Here is a 19,739-nt window from a genome sequence, read left to right on the forward strand (position 1 = left end):
TGCCCGCCTTTCATACCATAATTTTGACAGTTATACCAGATTTACCTCTGTCATGCACTTCCTCCCGAATGATAAGAAACCGGTCTTGAAGGCGATAGTCCAGGAAGGCTACACAGCCTCGCGTACAGGTGTCCAGATTGCCCTGGATGTGGCGGGCACAGCGGCACACTCCACAGCCACAGCAGTAGTGATGCGTAGAGAATCATGGCTCTAAACATCTGGCATCCCCAAGCACCTGCAAACAAAAATTGTAGATCTTGCATTTGACGGGGAAAGGATGTTCACTGACTCCACGGACTCTGTCCCTCACTCTAGCAAGGACTCGAGGACCACGCTCAGAACGCTGAGAAAGTAGACCCCTCCCTACAGGAGGAAAAGATTCTACCCACAACAAAGACATTACATCCACCAACCCCAGCACTCACAATAGCAGCGAGGTTACGATCAAGGGTGCCACCAACAACAGCAAAGATCACCTAGGCAACGTCCCCGGCAAAGTTGTACATCGTTGACAAAAACTCTAAGCCAGCAAGTTTGACAACTATGTCAAGGACTGTGACACCACGAGCATCCCTCAGTGCCATTCACAGCATCTGTTCCACCACCAACTCAGACCATTCTACTGTCAATGGGAAAGCATCACTGTGGACAAGTGGGTATTAGAACTTGTCGCCAAAGGATACACCATCCCTTTTTGATTCATGCCCTCACCAAAACCCGGTCCCTCTCCAGGGACCCCTCTCACAAGATGATGTTAAAGCAGGAAGTAGACCACCTCATATCTATGGGGGCGGTGGAGAGAGTCCGGGGCGAGTTCAAAAGGAAAGAGTTTTACTCTCGGTACTTTCTCACAGAGAAGAAGACAGGAGGCTGGAGTTCAATCCTGGACCTACGGGCTCTGTCGCTATCTCCACAAACAGCGTTTCAAGATGACCACAATTGCTTCCATAGTCACGGCACTGGACGATGGGAATTTGTTCGCAGTCCTCGACCTACAAGATGCGTACTTCCATATAACGATCCTCCGGCACACAGGCATTTTCTCCACTTCGGAGTGGGCACAGGACACTTTCAGCACAGAGTCCTCCCTTTTGGACTCTCTTCAGCCCCCAGGATCTTTACCAAGACACTTTCAGCAGTGTTAGCTTACCTGCATTGACAGGATGTATTCATTTTTCCATATCTGGACGACTGCCTGCTGAAGCCTGTCTCACGGGCAGATGTTCTGCACGTGATAAACATTACCACAAAGATGTTCCACTCGCTGGGCCTACTCATCAACTTCCAAAAATCAGACGGACCCCACGCAAAACATAGAATTCATAGGGGCACGTCTAGACTTCATTACATTGAGGCTTTATGTGCCCAATGCACGGTTTTGTGCCATCTGATCCGTGGTACAAGTGCTGACATACAGCCCCACAGTGCCAGTCCTAACTTGCTTGCAGCTACTGGGACACATGGCCACCACCACATTTGTGGTGCAGAATGCCAGACTACATGTTCGGGGCGTTCAGCACTGCTTGGCAACAGTGTACAGGCCAATGATACGTGCCACACGCAAAAAGATATCGCCCCCAATGGAGGTATGAAAGTCTCTGGCATGGTGGGCAGGGTGCTCTTCCACCAACCGCAAATTGTGGTTTTTCTCACGACAGATGCCTCCCACATAGGATGGGGGCCCACATGAGCAACAGCAATGCAGGGGCGATGATCCCCTACAGATATGGCGATGCACATAAACGTACTGGAGCTTAGGGCAGTGTTCAATGCATGCAGGCACTTCCACAAATAGCTGCGGAACAAGTTGGAGTCAATACTGACAACACTTCCACAGTGTTCTATATCAGTCGTCAAGGCGGAGCCAGATCCTGTGCATTATGCGCAGAGGCGGTCTGACTATGGAATTGGTGCATTGCAAACAACATAACCTTAAAAGCCTCGTACTTACCTGGTGTCCACAATGTGAGGGCAGATCAGCTGAGCAGGCATTTTTCTCTCATGCATGAGTGGCAGGTCCACTCTGATCTACTCCACAGCACATCTGACAGATGGAGATTTCCTCAGATTGACTTGTTTGCCACCTACACCAACAGGAAATGCCCTCAATACTGCTCCAGAGTGGACATTGGACAAGACTCATTGGGGGACACCTTCCTGCTCTCGTGGAAGGGCCCCTTACTGTGTGCATTCCCTCCCACAGTACTCATGCACAAAGTCCTGGAAAAAGCGAGGAGGGAGAAGGTGCGGCTCATATTTATAGTCTCAACGTAGGATCAACAGTACTCATCCAGACGGGGTTCCTTTTCGAAAGGACCCCGGCTACTTCGAAGTCCCCTTATTCTCATCTGCTCATAGGAATAAGGGGACTTCGAAGTAGACGGGGTCCTTTCGAAAAGGAACCCCGTCTGGAAGAGCCACACGGAGGCGAGCCGCATCAATTTCGAAGTGCTGCAGCCGCCCGCATGCTAATGAAGCGCTGAATATGTATTTCAGCGCTTCATTAGTAAACTTCGAAATGGCCATTTCAAAGTTTTTGGCTAGTGTAGACATGGTCAGTGTAAGAAAAAAAGTATGCATTATTTCAGTAGCATGGAGAGACCTATTGCTAATTCCCTGGAGAACATAATTTAACATCTTACTTTAAATTTAGAAAGCTATTAATCAGGTACATCTGCTTCATTACACATGTAAGTATACACCTATTAGTTATGAGCACTATTTAGAAGTTTCCATGAAGAAGTAGCAGCCCCCTTACAATCTTTATTTTTGGTTTATTCTCATTTACAAAACTTGGTACTTAAGATAATTTTTACTTCTACCAAGTATTATAATTTAACAGAGGAATTCCCACTGACTGGTGAAAGCCTTTGTTGCAGATCCTTAAGTTTGGAGAAGATTCTGGAATAGCTCTGTAGGGATATTCAGAACCAAAATGAGTAGAAAATAAGCACAAAAAATCCAGGGTAGACTAGGACAGTTGAGTATAGGAGAAGTGACAGGAGCAAACTCCCAATTTAAGGGGCCAAATTTGATCTGACTCCACCTTTCATGATGTAATGTGAGATCAAAGCAAAATTAGATCAAGTTAGTATATGAGAAGAGAAGCATTTAATTATATCGTGGAGACAAATGGTAGCTTAGTCAAATTATAAAATGCTTCTCAAGAAACCTCCTTGCAATTGTATACAATAAATTTAGTGCCTGGGACTTGAGTTGTAAAACCCTATCTGTGACTTAATAACTTTTCTGTATTCATTAATTTCTGATACTGTTCTTGTGGAAGCCCTCTAGTTTAATATGCAGTGAACACTGGTGGACAATGTTTCCCTCTTGTAGTGTGATTATGCTCATCACTGTGACTAAGCTCTCATGTGCAAGGCTCTTAGAAGTGGGAGTGTCATACCAGTTGTGGCAGCTGTGCTTCAGTTGTCTGTTCAGAATTAGCCCTTGCTCTTCTTGCTAAAAATCTTTGCCAAAAATGGCAGAGCAAGAGGAAGAAGCAGATAATTGACAGGTAGGGACAAATGATGCACAACAGATCAAAGATAGAAATTTTTTGAAAGAAAGAAACTTATGTCAGATGGCCAAAACATGCAAGGATCCAGCAAATTTAGAAAAGGGTCCAGACAACAAGAATACAATGGAATTAAACCTCACAATTGTTATAGTGTATATGTAGGGTCAGTTGAGAAGTAAATCTTTGGTCCTTAAACATGTAAAGAATTAATAGCAGACAATTCATACTAGAACAGAATACTGCAGTCCTTTGGCAGCAGAAGGTGGACAGGAGAAACTCTCTTGTCCACTTCTCCTGCTCCTCATGACTGAGAGAAATACCGAGGTCAAAAGCAGCACCCCAATCATTCAATTAAGTGCTGCTCCACTAGGCACACTAAATCAAACCCTGGAAGATAGACTGCCAGCGTGTCAATTTTTCAGTAAGTGTAGACGTACCATAAGCTAATGCTCAGGTCAGTTTTTGGAAATGAAGGAAAGGCTTTCTTTGATCAAATCTGCATGTTACATTTTGCTCATCTAGTAAAACAAATCTGTTAAATTTCTTTGAGACTTGTTAATTTGTATCAGGGCAGGTTCTGTTGTAATTTCTAGTCCCCAGTGTCTGTAAGAATTTTATACCTTTATTGTTATCCTGTTTCCTCCTTTTCCCCACTCTTTGACTCTGTTGGTCACGTCCACTGCTTATATCTTGTCTTTTGTACTGTATGCTCTTTATTTACTATGTGATTATGATAAGACTCTCCAATAATGCCCCAGTTCTTCTTCACGTGCTTTTCCTGTGGGTGCTCTACTGTAGGTGTTGTGTGCACATGCTAGTGCTCAGGAATTTTTCATAACAATGCCTTGCCGCACTACACATGTGCAAAAGGCACCTCGTGATGCTGTTGGTGTTCCTTGACTGTTTACACCACGTGGCTCCCTCAGTTCTTTCTCTGCTATCCTTGGAGGAGACTGAGTTCTTCCAGTCACCCTTCTACCCTGTAAAAAAGACAAAATACAGACTTCAAAAACCCAAATTCCTCTTCTAATTTGAAGCTCAACCTGTTCCTTTAAAAAAAACTTTTTTTTTTGTTTTGCTCCCTTGCCCCTCCTTGGACTCATACCTTGAACTGTTTCATGAGCTAACACCTCCCCCATATTCCCTCCAAACAACAGTCACCACGCCCAGCTCACCTGGGCTTAAAAAGTGTGACACTTGTAGGGACACAGTGCTTGTCTATGAAGAGCGCTACTTTTGCAACAGATGTCTTGGAGAGAGTCCGGTGATATAGAAATGCACCCCTTGCAACAGCTTAAATATGAGAGCCAGGCGAGACAGGGAGCTGTGTCTCAAAATGATACTACTTTCAGCCTTCAGAAGAGGACTCATCCAACCATCCATCAAGAAGCTGGGGTCAAAGACAAAGTGCTCAGACTGTTGCGAGGAAGTGAGCCTCTTCATCCTCAGACTAGGACTCTCACAGATCAAGAGTTTTCTGGGCTAGATCACTGCCTGTGATGCCAGACCCCAAACTCAGCTCCGTTGATAAACAGAGCACTTCCAGTACTGCCTTGGCATGGATATCAATTGCACACAAATGGGTAGAATTCGATTTGAGTTGCAAGGTGTCCACAGCAGCACTGACACCACCAATGCGGGAATTGGGACCGAAGTCAACCTGCACTAACATGCCACCTCCGCCGGCAACATGGCTGGTGCAGACCACAGCACAGACGCCAAAAGAGCAAACAGCACCAATCACCACCACCAAGATAGCACCTAAGCAGATGACATCAAAACATTCCTCTTCAGTCAGGCAATTTCTTCAACGAAAGGACAAAGAAGTCCACTTGCTGCTGCAATCCCCTATCTTATCCAACCATTCGCCCTCGAGAAGGTCAGAACAACCGTCTCTATCTCTGACACCCTCTTCCTCATACAGTGAACCAGAGGTTGGAGGACAAGACAGCAGATTTTCCTCCCAGCATTTGTCACCCAGCTAAATACGACCTCTCTGGGAGATTGGACCAGCAAAAGCACCACATAATGGACTTGTCCAGCAATGGTTTGGACAACCGTGGGCATACTCTCCATTTCTATATTGGATACACTGGCCACCATGGAACCCCTGATACCTCACATAGGCACCATATGACAACACCCATTCCAATGAGAGCCATTGGGCCCCCTCCATCTTGGACCTGAGGCACAGCATCTGAGATATGGGAGGAAGAGCCTTCCTAGGAAGAGAGCCTAGACACCACAGAAAACAAAGATGGGTCTCCCCTAAATAGCTCATCCTCACCTGATGAAGCACTGGTACCGGAGACACAAGCTCCAACAGATGACCTGAAGCAATTTCAGGATCTTTTAAAAAGGTTGCCACAGCTCAGGAAATTCACCTCCAGGAAGAACAGGAGAAACAGCATAAATTCCTAAAAATCTTGCAACTGTTGGCCGCTGCAAAGATAACACTGTCCATGAATGAAGCCATCCTGGAGCCAGCGGAGATGATATGGCAAACACCAGCAACAGCACCCCTCACACAAATAATCAGCCAGATAGGAAATACTTTGTGCCACCCAAAGATATGGATTTCCTGTTCTTCCTCTCAGAACTGGATTTGGTGGTGGTTGATGTGGTCCACTACTGTACAAAACAGCCACAGATGTGTTCAACACCAGAGGACAGGGACCAAAATGCCTTCATCTGTCCAGATGGAAAATTTACTCATCTGCAACTTCATTTCCAGTTATTCTACCCTGTTGGTGAGCTGTGATCATGCCAGTTACACTAAACTGCAGGAACTTGTGAAACACCTGCCAGAACAAAAACTGCAGGCCATTATGCTGGAGGGGCAGACAGTATTGCACATGGCTCTCCAAACAGCAATGAATGTGGCAAATACAGTAGCTCAAATCACCACAATGGCAGTGGTAATTCGTAGAGCCTCCTGGCTCTAAACCTCTGGTATCCTGAAGGCCCTACAAATGAAGGTTCTGTTTGAAAAGACATACCTTTTTGCAGCCAAAATGGATGATATCCTGCATACTCTGAAGGACTACCAAGCCACCCTGAGAATACTTGGTATATACGCACCACTAAATAAACAGAAGAGTTGTACACAATGCCAAACGTCTAGGGACAGTTGTAGCCAATGGCAGTACAGATCATTCAACTGCAGATCAAAGCAACAGCTGCAGCAACGTAGACCACAACACTAACAAACTGAAATGACTTAACCCTCTACATCAAAACATGAATTTTGAAACATTTGTTAAAGGTCTGACCAACCTACCCCTGGTTCTAGAAGCATGACCATCACCCAGCCACATGTTTGGCCCCTGCTTACTCCATTTCTTCCAACAATGGGCTGGCATCAAAGCAGATCAATGAGTCTTAGAGCTTCTTCAGGATACTCGATCCCCTTTACATCCATCTCCCCACCCTATGACCCCTCTTCAAGGACCCCTCTCACGAGCACCTACAGAGTCAGATGTGCAACATCTTATGCAAATAAAAGCAGTGGGCAAATAAAAGCAGTGGAACCAGTGCTGCAACCACAGCAAGGGAACTCCAGTTGCTTCCTCATTGAGAAAAAAATCAGGGGTTGAAGACCAATACACAATCTCAGAAGACTCAACAAGTTCATACACAATCACAGATTCAAGATGGCCACCTTCGCCACAGTCTTTCTGACATAAGCCCAAGGGAGACTGGTTTTCATCCTTCAGGATGCTTATTTCTGTACTACAAGTCATCCAGCATACAGATGCTTTCTATGTTTTTTGCAGTCGGGCCCAAACACTACCAGTGCCAAGTGTTACTGTTTGGCTTATCCATGGCTCTGAGGGTCTTCTCCAAGGCAGTGGTTATGGCACATCTCTGACAAGGAGGGGTAATAATCTTCCCTTGCATAGATATCTGTCTAATCAAGGCTACCACATATTAAGAAACACTTACAAGGGTGTATATCACTTGGTAATATCACTCTTTTAGTACCTAAGACTACAGGTCAAGTTCCAAAAATCAAGCCCAGCACCTTCCCTGAAACTAGAATTCAGAGGGGCCCATCTAGATATTCTACACAAGCCAGAGCAGCACTGTCCCAGCACAGATTTGGTGCACTCATCTTTTGTCACCACAGTCCAATTCAGTCCCTTTACCACCACAAAGACATGCCTTCAAATCCTTGGACTCATAGGCTACGTCTACACGTGAAGCCTACATCGAAGTAGCCTATTTCGATGAATAACGTCTACACGTCCTCCAGGGCTGGCAATGTCGATGTTCAACTTCGACGTTGTGCGGCACCACATCGAAATAGGCGCTGCGAGGGAACGTCTACACGCCAAAGTAGCACACATCGAAATAAGGGTGCCAGGCACAGCTGCAGACAGGGTCACAGGGCGGACTCAACAGCAAGCCGCTCCCTTAAAGGGCCCCTCCCAGACACAGTTGCACTAAACAACACAAGATACACAGAGCCTACAACTGGTTGCAGACCCTGTGCCTGCAGCATGGATCCCCAGCTGCGGCAGCAGCAGCCAGAAGCCCTGGGCTAAGGGCAGCTGCCCACGGTGACCATAGAGCCCCGCAGGGGCTGGAGAGAGAGCATCTCTCAACCCCCCAGCTGATGGCTGCCATGGAGGACCGGCAATTTCGACGTTGTGGGACACGGATCGTCTACACAGTCCCTACTTCGACGTTGAACGTCGAAGTAGGGCGCTATTCCGATCCCCTCATGAGGTTAGCGACTTTGACGTCTCGCCGCCTAACGTCGAAGTTAACTTCGAAATAGCGCCCAACGCGTGCAGCCGCGATGGGCGCTATTTCGAAGTTGGTGCCGCTACTTCAAAGTAGCGTGCACGTGTAGACACAGCTATAGAGCCACAATGTATGTGGTGCGGCAGATGCCTACCTGGAAGCTTTAGGAACCTTCTGGAAGGACGGTATACTGGATGATGGACCAATGCCTTTTTGTTCCCTGACTAGGCCCAAGCCCTCATTGGTCAGCTGAGGCCCTGCACTCCCTATAAAAGGTTCCCCTTGCTGGTTGCAGGGGGCAAGGTTTTGGAAGGTGCACCTGAGGAGCAGAGCAAGCGAGTGAGCGAGCGAGCGAGAAGGTACCACGGGGAAGTGGTGGGCGAAGTGGCCCAGGGTGAGGTTGCTACTTTAGGGCAGGGGTGAAGGCCCTGCCAGTTGCCTCTTATCCTCGTAGGGACCCTGGGCCGGAGTCCAGGGTAGAGGGTGGGTCTGGACTCCCGCCACCCTTCCCCAGAGGGTTTACTTCACTGGAGCAGGCTCGGGCCTGCAAGGGGACTGGCTTTATTCTCCCCATTCTGGACTTGCCTACGATGAGGATGGCTCGCTAAGCGGAGACTCCTGCCTTTGGAAAGGCCTGGGCAGATAAGGGGTCTCCGTGAGTCTCTGAGGCAATAACTGCCAGGAAGCGCAGGGACCCACAGGGGCTGACAAGGGACTCTGTCACAGTGGTGAAATTTGTCAGGACTCTATATGCGCTGACTGAAGAGCTCATGACAGACTAAACAGAAGTGTGTCAATGTCCTGGCATGTCCTCTCTTCTCTAGACTGGTGGACACAAGGGCAAAATATCAAGCCAGGTGTTCCCTTTCATCAGGACAGTGCAATCTGTGTCTTAACTACAGATGCCACACTGATATGATCTGTGAGATCACATAATCCAGGGTATTTATTCCCCTCAGGAGTCCCGCTTACACATCAAGTTGCTGGAGTGGTATGCACTGCCTGCTAACACTTTCTACCAATAATACCAAACAAGACAATAAGAATTCTGATGGGCAACATCACATACATGTTCTACATAAACTGAAAATGGGGGAGCACAACTGTGCTCCTTCTGTGCAGAAGCTATCGAATTATGGAATTAGTATATCCATCATGACATCCTATCTAAAGCAATCTACTTATCGGGATCCCGCAACACATCAGACAATCTCATCCATCATTTCTGAGAACTACAGGAGTGGGAGATAAGAGAGTCATCCACAAGATATCTCACAAACAGATCTTTTTGTGACCCATACAAATCACACATCACCAGTTCTGCTCCAGAGCAGGATCCGGCAAGGGATCACTCAAAAACATCTTATCATGTGGAATGTGTCATTCCTATATGCCTTCCTGTCCCACGTATATGTAGTGATTCAAAAAATGCTGACGACAAGGTCCACATGTGTTCTACACAGACCTGGTTCCCTTACCACAAGCGACTGGCACTTTCTGAATTCTTCATTTGCTACCACACCTCCTGGATCTGCTATTGCAACACCGAGGTTGAATGCTACACCTGAATCTGGCATCGCTTCACCTCAAAGCCTGGTTACTTGATGGCTCCATCATTGTGAGATTTCTTGAAATAGAATAAAACACACATTAATGAATAGCCATTGCCCCAGGGCCAGAAAAACTTACCTATAGTAATGGAAATGGTTCTGAGTATGGTGTCACCAAAGATGACAAATATAGAATCATAGAGTTGGAAGAGACCTCATCCTTTTTGGAACTCCTCTTCAGGTAGTTGAAGTCTGATATCAAATCCGTCCTCACTTTTCTCTTCTGTAGACTAAATACGCCCAAATCCCTCAGCCTGTCCTCATAAGTTGTGTGTTTCAGTCATCTAGTTGTTTTTGTTGCCCTCCACTGGACCTTCTCCAATGCATCTACATCCTTTTTGTAATGGGGGGGGGAGACAGTACTCCAGATGTGGCCTCACCAGTGCCAAATAAAGGGAAATAATCACTTCCCTAGATCTGCTGGCTATGCTCATAATAATGCATGCCAATATACTATTAACATTCTTGGTTACAAGGGCATGCTATTGGCTCATATCCAGCTCCTCATCCACTGTAACCCTCAAGTACTTTTCTGCAGAACTGTTGCTTAATCAGTTGTTCCCCAGCCTGTAGCAGTACTTGCGATTCTCCCATCCCAAGTGCATGACTCTGCACTTGTCCTTACTGAACCTCATTGGATTTCTTTTGCCCAATGCTCCAATTTATTTACGTCACCATGGACTTCATCTCTGCCACCTGGTATATCAACCTCACCCAGCATAGTGTCATCTACAAAGTTGCTGAGGGTGCAATCCATCCCCTCATCTAGATCATTAATAAAGACGTTGAACAAAACCAGGCTCAGAATAGAGACTTCGGGCACTTTGCTTTATACCAACTGCCAAACAGACATTGAATCATTGATCGCTATCTGTTGAGCCTTATGATCTAGCTAGCTCTCTTTCCACTTACAACAGTAGTGCTCTCTGCCGTATTAGAATGTTTACTAGACTGGAAAGAATCAGGCATATCTCTTCACTCTCTGAGGGTCCATTTGGCTACCATTATGGCATTTGATGAGCTCATAGAAGGCTTATCTTTTTTTGCACCCCACCAGTAAACAATTCCTGATAGGGGTGCAAAATATATATCTGGTGGTACAGGACCTCACACCATCCTGGGACCTTAACCATGTTCTTAGGAGCCTCACAAAAGCCTTGTTGGAAGCCTTAGATATGTGCTTTCTCCTCCACATGTCCATAAATTGGCATTTCTAGCAGCAATCAAGTCAGCCACACAGGTGGGAAAAAAATGGTGGTCCTTATGGCAGACTCCACCCATCATTCTTACTAAAGATAAAGTCGCACTATGTCCGCGTCCAAAATTCTTGCCTAAGGTAATCTCCACCTTTCACATCAATGAGCCAATACTTCTATTCACCTTCTTTCCCAAACCATACAAACGTGCTACAAGCCTCTCTTCATATGCCTGATGTCTGACCGGCCCTGGCTTTTACCTAGAGAAGACCAAACCCTGGCGTAAGTCTGTTAGACTGTTTCTGTTGACGGCTGAGTGGTCCAAAGGCAAATTGGTCTTGGCTCAACACCTCTCCAGATGCTAAAATAATAGTGAAATACTTAGTTCAGGGATGCTTTGTTAGCCTCTGAGCTCTCCCTCGTTACGGTCGGGTACCACTTCTTTTTCTTTGGCAAAGTATTGTATTCAAGGTCCTACTTCTAAACAAAATGATGAGTATAAAAAACATGATCCACTACTTCCTGGCCTACCTCCAAGGTAAGCTGGATACAAATCCAAGTGTTAGAACATTGCAAGTCCCTTTCAGTCCCAACATTGAAAACGTATCCAGGTTTAATAAAGCCATATTTACTTATGGTAAGCGCATTGAAGGCAGTAGGCTTATATTTTAGGGATGAATCTGGTTGGTATTGCTAAACTCATAAAATCTGTTGTGTCCTCACTGCCGTTATATGATGCTTGTACATTTTATTGCCCTCAGTGCTTAATGTTTCACACCAGTTTTCTCTTGAGGTATTAAATGCTGCCCTCAGGTAAAAAAGAATGAAAAATAATTTGACAGAAGAAAAGTAGATATTGCTATATTTACCAGAGTTTTTTCAACATAAATTACCTGATACTCTTGTTTTGCAGCCCTCATCGATACCGTCTTTATGACTTGGTAGAGTATCTGTATGCGACTGCCTATAGATACTATTTCCCATATCCACTCCCACGTCCTCTCTACCAGTAAGTAGAATTCTCTCGTGGCTTAGAAAGAGCCATCTATCAAGTAGGGTAGAAGCACAAAGAATTTAAAGTAACAGAGTATTGACATTGGCCTTTAAACTTTACTACAGGATAACTTCATGGCATATCATAAAAGGTCGATGCAGACTGAGTTTCCTGAAGTATTTGAGTAATTGTAGATACTGTGCTCAGCTAAAAATCCACTCATTAGGATGTACCACAATTAAATGTGCAGTCTTAGTAGTTGCAAGGTAACTCTTCGTTGTGCATGCTCACTGTGCAATTGTTAATGGTCTCATTTTTGCCAAATAGAGCTAACCAAAAGTGTTCAGATCTGCTGTGTGTTTGTTCAGCCATTCAGTGGCAAAATGAATTCTCTTATATTAGTACTGCAGAAACAGTATAGCTAAGAGGGAGTAAACTGAATTATTTTCTGGTCTTTAGTATAATCAACAAAACTGCTAAATAAATCTGCAAGACCACATTTTGTGCTATTATGTGTGGAGACCTTGAGATTATATAAAGGTGTTTGGTGGCAGAAATTGACCTGCAGAACTATGATTATTGGATGATGATGCATGAATCAGAAAAGAAAAATAGCTCTGAGACTCCAAGCTTCATTTACAGGTCTACGAGTTAGAAAACCCACGTTTTCACTTAAACTGAGCAAATTTGATATTGACTCAAAGGAAAAATGAACATAGAGCTACATCAGCCTATTGTCATTTTCAATTGCTTGTTAAAATTAGTAACAGAGAGAAAGCTGTGCTAGTCTATATGCTATCAAAACAAAAAAGCAGTCAAGTAGCACTTTAAAGACTAACAAGATAATTTATTAGGTGAGCTTTTGTGGGACAGACCCACTTCTTCAGACCGTAGCCATACCAGAACAGACTCAATATTTAAGGCACAGAGAACCAAAAACAGTAATCGAGGTGGACAAATCCAGAAAAAAAAATGATCAAGGTGAGCAAATCAGAGAGTAGAGGGGCAGAAGGTGGGGAGGAAGTCAAGAATTAGATTAAGCCAAGTATGCAAACGAGCCCCTATAGTGACCCAGAAAATTCCAATTTTGGTTCAAACCATGTTTTAATGTGTCAAATTTGAATATGAAAGAGAGTTCAGCAGCATCTTTGAAGGATGTTGTGAAAATTTCTCTTCAGTAACATGCAAACTCTTGAGTCATTAACAAAATGGCCCACTCCTTTAAAATCCTAACTAACAGGTTTGTGGGTCAGGAGTGTTTTGATGTCTGTTTTGTGCCCATTAACTCTCCTGTCTAAGAGAGTTTGAAGTCTGTTCAATATACAAAGCATCTGGGCATTGTTGGCGCATGATGGCATATATGATGATAGTTGAGGAACATGAGAATGTGCCTGTGATTCTGTGAATAACCTGGTTAGGTCCAATAATGGTATCTCCAGAAAAGATAAATCTGCACTTTTTATGATATAAATATATGTGCAGATTTCTCCAAACTCCATCTTCTAGCTTGCACACCCATTCAATTGCTGCTGTCCACAAGCGTGTTTTAGTCCTAAAGGCTTCAAATTGTAGTGCTTCTGAGTGGTGAGATTGTCTATGCCCACCATGGGGCAGAGCTTGTAAAAGAGGCATGCTAGTTTTAAAACAGGATACAAAAAGTTAGCGTTTATTATCTGTGGATTTTTACCTCCTCCCCTTTTCCCACATAGCACACAAGTCATTCCTTTGGGGGCAGGAGATTGAAGGCTGTGGTAGCAGTCACTTTTCTGACCCATAACTGAGAATTTGCTGAAACCTTAACATTCTTAACTATGCACTGATGGAATTTCTATCTAGAAGAATGAAATATGAAATGGAAAATGTGAAATCCTAGGGTAGTCTGAAATATTCATGCCGGTCTGAATGCTTTCTCTCTGTTATGATAATACTCATGTTTGCATTATTGTTCATGGTTGCAGTTTGCTTGCAAGAGTCTTTGAGATGAGTCCATACGACCCATGGATAACGAGAGACAAAGTTGATCGGGTAAGTGTTCGCCAGTTCTAGGTTAATCTTTTCACTGGGGAAGTATTATGAGTGTTTCTTAGCAACACAAGGAGCAATGACAAGTGATATTGCTGCCAATAGTAAATAGCATCATTTCATTCTGTTCCACTAATAGAATTTGGTGTTCTAGAGTGCCATTAATAAAATGTATAAACCCTGCAAACATTTTCAGACAGATCTTGGAGACAAAATTTCTTTGTGGAGGCATTAAGATTGCAGAGTTATCCTTTACTGTCATCAAAAATCCTCATGTGATCCATGGCCCAGTTACTGCAGGTAAAATGAATACCCATTTGTTATACCTGTCCAGGCCTGTTGGACGATGTGGGGCTTAACTGCAAATGGATAAATACCTGAAACAGCCTGGATGTGATCCTGGTTTGTTCTAGCAACTGTATTATGGGAATCAAGGTGCATTTCTCTTAAACATACTATAAGGAAAGCCTCAAGCTGGCTGATGACAAAATTATTGATAGTTACATGGAAAGAAAAATCTAAGCATCAGAGAAAGTGGTTTCTGGAAAAAGAGGACTTTTGTCAGTAGGTATAGTTGGCATACAGCTGCCTGTTTTCTGTTTGTGTTAGGTGAATGAAGTCCCTCCACCGCAGCTGTCGGTGCACTTAAATAAATCACAGGAACCTTCTTCTGCAGAACAGTTGAGCCTACGTGGATATTTTTCTCTACTGTATCTCACAGGGTGTTTGTTTAGGGTGGTCAGATGGGAAGTGGTTTAATATGGCACCTTTAGCAACTCAAAGTGAAATCTCTGTGTTGGGAATGACTGAAGTCCCCAGTTTAACACTGGACTCCGTGATCTTCTGACTGATAAGCAAAAGTTTTGCCTCATGACTATATCCAGAACTTTTTGTCATTGCTTGTAGCCATGTTGCCGTGGCCAAACCTTGTTTCAGCTGTGAAAATGTGGATATTAGACAATATTAAAGTATCAGTTCCATGTAGGCATACCTGATGTAAACTTTTCCGAAAGTTGATGATATTTCACCAATTTTACATACATGAAGTTATTTAGATATTCTTTCACTAAGATAGAGCAGAAAAAAAAACACTTAAATGCTTCAGTTTCCACATCTGTGAAACAGAAATATCTTGCCTCTTTGATAAAAACCCTTCAAGGTCAATTGAGAAAAGTGCTACATAAGACCTTATTTTTTATTAATGAGCTAGTTCAGGGCATATTGCAAGTATTTGACCCTCTTTTCTGCCGTCAGTTGATCTTTGTGATCTTAACAATGTGCACCACCTTCAATGGGGTCGGGTGCATAAACTGTTTTCAAGCCTTTGTTGTTGGATCATAATGGGATACCCACAGTACCAAGGTTCATGGTATTGCAGTGTTTTAAACCAAAACTAAAAAAATCCAGTTGTCTTCCTCCTCTGAGATGAGCATCTGCAGTAGTCAAGATTAAACAGAGTTTGATAGTGTAGTTGCTGGAGTGCAGGCAGCGAAGCAAGGGAAGTGAGTTGTATGGAGAGTTTAAAGCTGTGGTATAGCAGAGATGTGGATAGAATGCTGTAGGTGGACAGCTAAACAGGGTGAATATACATAGCAACAAAGATGTGTATTGAGGTTTTGTTGGTGCAAGGATGTGGGGTGAATTCTGACCTCGAGCACCTTGAATCATTTTTAAATTATCTTGTTTTAGAGGGCTTTCATACCAAAGGTAGCTCATTTTCTTCATTAGAAATTGCAGATTGTCTACCACTATAATAATTCTTTTAAAATAATTTTTTTACTCATCTGTATGTGGCTTTCAAGTTCGAATTCAGTTGTGACATGTCAGTATTCTCTCAAGGTCTCATCACTTGAGCCGTTTTAAAATTGGACTTGAACAAAACCATTGGGGAATGCAGAATAAGGGACTACCCTGCACCGTGTATTACAGGCAGGACTAGATGACTGAATGTATCTTTGTGTGACAATATCTCTTCAGGACTGTAAAAGAAGCCCATCACAGTTGTTAATTTAGTGTACCATTTCTGACCAAGTGCCAGAGAATGAACAAACACATCTCCATTCGTGAAAATTGTGGTCAGAGATCTGGAGGTGGCATGTGGTTAACTGATCCGTCAGCAATAGCTTCACAGTTCCCTGTAATCTATTCTAAAATCCAGCAGTGGCTTGTATTTCAGCAGTGTTTCTCTGGGAAAGTCCTTGTGCCAGCAGCTTGCTCTAATATAAAGGGAATTTTGCAAATTATAAACAAAATAAAATCTCCCAGGATCTGCAGAGATGCTACAGCTTTGTATTTAGACTTATTTAAATTTGTTTCTAGTGCTAGTCTCAGAGGGGTAGCTGTGTTAGTCAGTAGCATCACAGAAAACAAGCAGTCCTGTGGCGCTGTAAAGACTAACACATGTATTCATTAGGCAATGAGCTTTGGTGGGTAAAACCCACTTCATCTTTTCAGATTCTTATGCTCCAATAAATCTGTTAGTCTGTCAAGTGCCACAGGACCTCTTGTTTTTGCAGTTGCAAACTAACATGGTTACCCCTCTGCTACCTACAATAGCTGAGCAGCTATACATATTTATCTGTTCTCTCTGCTATCCTTGTTCATATTACGCTTTTTTTGTTTTCAGTTTCATACAACAGACATGAAGTTCCCTGATCTTCCTGGTTTGGAGGACCTAGGCATTCAACCAACTCCTGTAGAACTAAAAGCAGTTGAAGTTCTGCGCCGTCACCGCAAACATCGTTGGGTGGATGCTGACATGGATGAGACGAAACCACCAAAGACTGTTTCCGTCTAACAGTAGCCCAGTTGGCTTCCAGTGCATCTCAGACGGCCTTGTTCTGACTTCCTTTGTTTGGAGAATTTATGTACATACTGAGTAAAATCCCTGTGTTAATCATGTAAGCATTATTTTAGCAGTGTCATTATTTTCATTCAAGTTTTTAATCATGGAAAAAAATCTCAGCTCTCTGTAATTCTCCCCCTTTAAGGCTCACCTAACTCATACTTCATGATGTTGTTCACTTTGTGATCATTAAATATTTTAGTGCATGGGAGCCTAAACATTACAAACAGTTCCTTTTTCCTATCTCAAAACCAAAACTTCTTACCTTAGTTTAACCTAGTTCAAATGAACTCACGGTCTTTGTTCTCTCATCTTCAGTGTTCCTCCATCAGACTTTAGGAGTCCTTCCTTGCTATAGGTGCTGTTGGTAGTCCCAGCTATTAAGATTGCCCAACACTTCTCACTAAAAGACCCTAATTTTAGTTGCTTATTCATTGCCAGAGTTTAACCACTTGGGATATAATTTTCCATGCTAGGTGTCTGCTTCAAGCTTTTTTTTCGGGAGTGGGGTGGAGGACAATGGCAGGGGGTGGGGGGGCGGGAGATTATCATCCAAAACATTTCAACTAGGGAAAAAAGTTGTTGATTAAAATAGTTCTGGTGACTTTTTCTTTCAGAAGTTGAGGTGTTGCCATGCTCTGGATCAGAGGCAGGGGATCAACTTTTGTCTCTGGAATGTGCCCTTTGTTCTTCCTGTGAAAATCTGCTTGTGTTTGGCGAAGTTATAAAGCTCTGAAAACCTGCAGTTCACATATGCTCAGCAGAAATCTGCTAGAGTTTTGCAGTTTGATTTCCCCAAAGATTTCATCTGCATGTTGCAGCCTAGGAGTGAGCAGGACAGTCCCCGTAATCAGAGTTCCCAACTACTCATGTTACTCTGGGACTGACAGTAGGGAGTATGGAGAGTAGGGAGCTTGCCTGTCCTGTGCTGTCAGGATGAAGTTGCCTGAATCAAATGCAGAGGGGACAAGAGGTTGTGGATGTACATGTTGACGAAGAACCAGCTGAGGGACAGATTGATGGGAAGTTGGTGGGGGTGAGGAAACCAGGACTGGCAGTTGGGTGACAGACCTGGACTGGTAAGGCAAAGGGACTAGGAGGCAAGGAAGACAGATCTGACAAGAAAGAGGGGGTGGGACTGAGGACTGGACGCTGAGATGGGTCAAATGAAGATTGAGGAAAAGAGGGTTCTTGCCTGGTTGGGCAAGAAGACGTGCTCGGGTCAGGTGGAGGCCGGGGGCCTGAGAACTGGGAGAAGACATCTAGAGGCTGGGATTGGTCCAGGCTAGACGTGGAATTTGGCAGTGAGATGAGAGGTCAGCAGTTTGAAGTCTGGGATTGGCTAGGAGAGCCAAGGAGGCACCAGAGCCATAACTTAGATTAAAGACAGTGCGGAGGGAACACGAAAAAAAGAACAGCAAGGTCAAACACTCAGAAGTTAAGAAATGCCAGAATGAAGGTTGCCTGTGCCTGTAATCTGTCCTCTGTGAGTGAATTAAAATTGCATAGAACTATCGTAGTATAGTCTTTAATTGCATGACCAGTGCTTCTTTTTTACCGTCCCTCCCCTCCCCACCTTATTCATTGCCCAGGAAGCACCTACCCAGAGGTTGAAGTAGCAATGTGCAGTGCAATAGGCTGTTTCTATAGGACCTGTTTCACCTTTTTGAAGGTGTGCAATGAATGAGGCTAAGGACTGCAGGAAGAGAAAGTAAGAGGTAACAGTAAAGGTGATTGAACGCTGTCCATGAGATCCACATTCAATCCCTGTCTCTATTAGCGTTCCAGTGTGATAAGAAACATAAGAATGGCCATACTGGGTCAGACCAAAGGTCCATCCAGCCCAGCATCCCATCTGCCGACGATGGCCAATGCCAGGTGCCCCAGAGAAGGAGAACAGAAGACAATGATCAAGTGATTTATCTCCTGCCATCCATCTCCTGCCCTTGTTCTGAAGGCTAGGGCACCATACTTTATCCCTGGCTAATAGCCATTTATGGACCTAACCTGCAAAAATTTATCAAGCTCTTTTTTAAACCCGAATCGAGTCCTGGCCTTCACAGCCTCCTCCGGCAAGGAGTTCCACAGGTTGACTGTGCGCTGTGTGAAGAAAAATTTCCTTTTATTAGTTTTGAACCTACTACCCATCAATTTCATTTGGTGTCCCCTAGTTCTTGTATTATGGGAAAAGGTAAATAATTTTTCTATATTCACTTTCTCCACACCATTCATGATTTTATATACCTCTATCATATCGCCCCTCAATCGCCTCTTTTCCAAACTGAAAAGTCCTAGTCTCTCTAGCCTCTCCCCATATGGGACCCGTTCCAAGCCCCTAATCATCTTAGTTGCCCTTTTCTGAACCTTTTCTAATGCCAATATATCTTTTTTGAGGTGAGGAGACCACATCTGCATGCAGTACTCAAGATTTGGGCGTACCATAGTTTTATATAGGGGAAGTATGATATCTTTTGTCTTATTATCTATCCCTTTTTAAATAATTCCTAACATCCTATTTGCTTTACTAACTGCTGCTGCACACTGCATGGATGTCTTCAGAGAACTATCCACTATAACTCCAAGATCCCTTTCCTGATCTGTCGTAGCTAAATTTGACCCCATCATGTAGTACGTGTAATTTGGGTTATTTTTTCCAACATGCATTACCTTACACTTACCCACATTAAATTTCATTTGCAATTTTGCTGCCCAATCACTCAGTTTGCTGAGATCTTTTTGTAGTTCTTCACAATCTGTTTTGGTTTTGACTGTCCTGAACAACGTGGTGTCATCTGCAAACTTT

General features: G+C 43.9%; 1 protein-coding gene across 1 annotated transcript in view; it reads left to right on the forward strand.

Moving 5' to 3' along the window:
• NDUFA9 (NADH:ubiquinone oxidoreductase subunit A9) overlaps positions 1–16,995 on the forward strand; it is a 38,594-nt gene extending 21,599 nt beyond the window's left edge. Inside the window, exons 9-11 of the mRNA XM_075003047.1 lie at positions 11,989–12,084; positions 14,028–14,094; positions 16,718–16,995. Of these exons, the coding sequence (XP_074859148.1) occupies positions 11,989–12,084; positions 14,028–14,094; positions 16,718–16,888 (334 nt within the window). The 3' untranslated portion in view covers positions 16,889–16,995. The remainder of the gene's footprint in view (positions 1–11,988; positions 12,085–14,027; positions 14,095–16,717) is intronic.
• Positions 16,996–19,739: the final 2,744 nt, after the last annotated feature.

This window comes from Carettochelys insculpta, chromosome 1 (genome assembly GCF_033958435.1).
Source record: "Carettochelys insculpta isolate YL-2023 chromosome 1, ASM3395843v1, whole genome shotgun sequence".
NCBI lineage: Eukaryota > Metazoa > Chordata > Testudines > Carettochelyidae > Carettochelys > Carettochelys insculpta.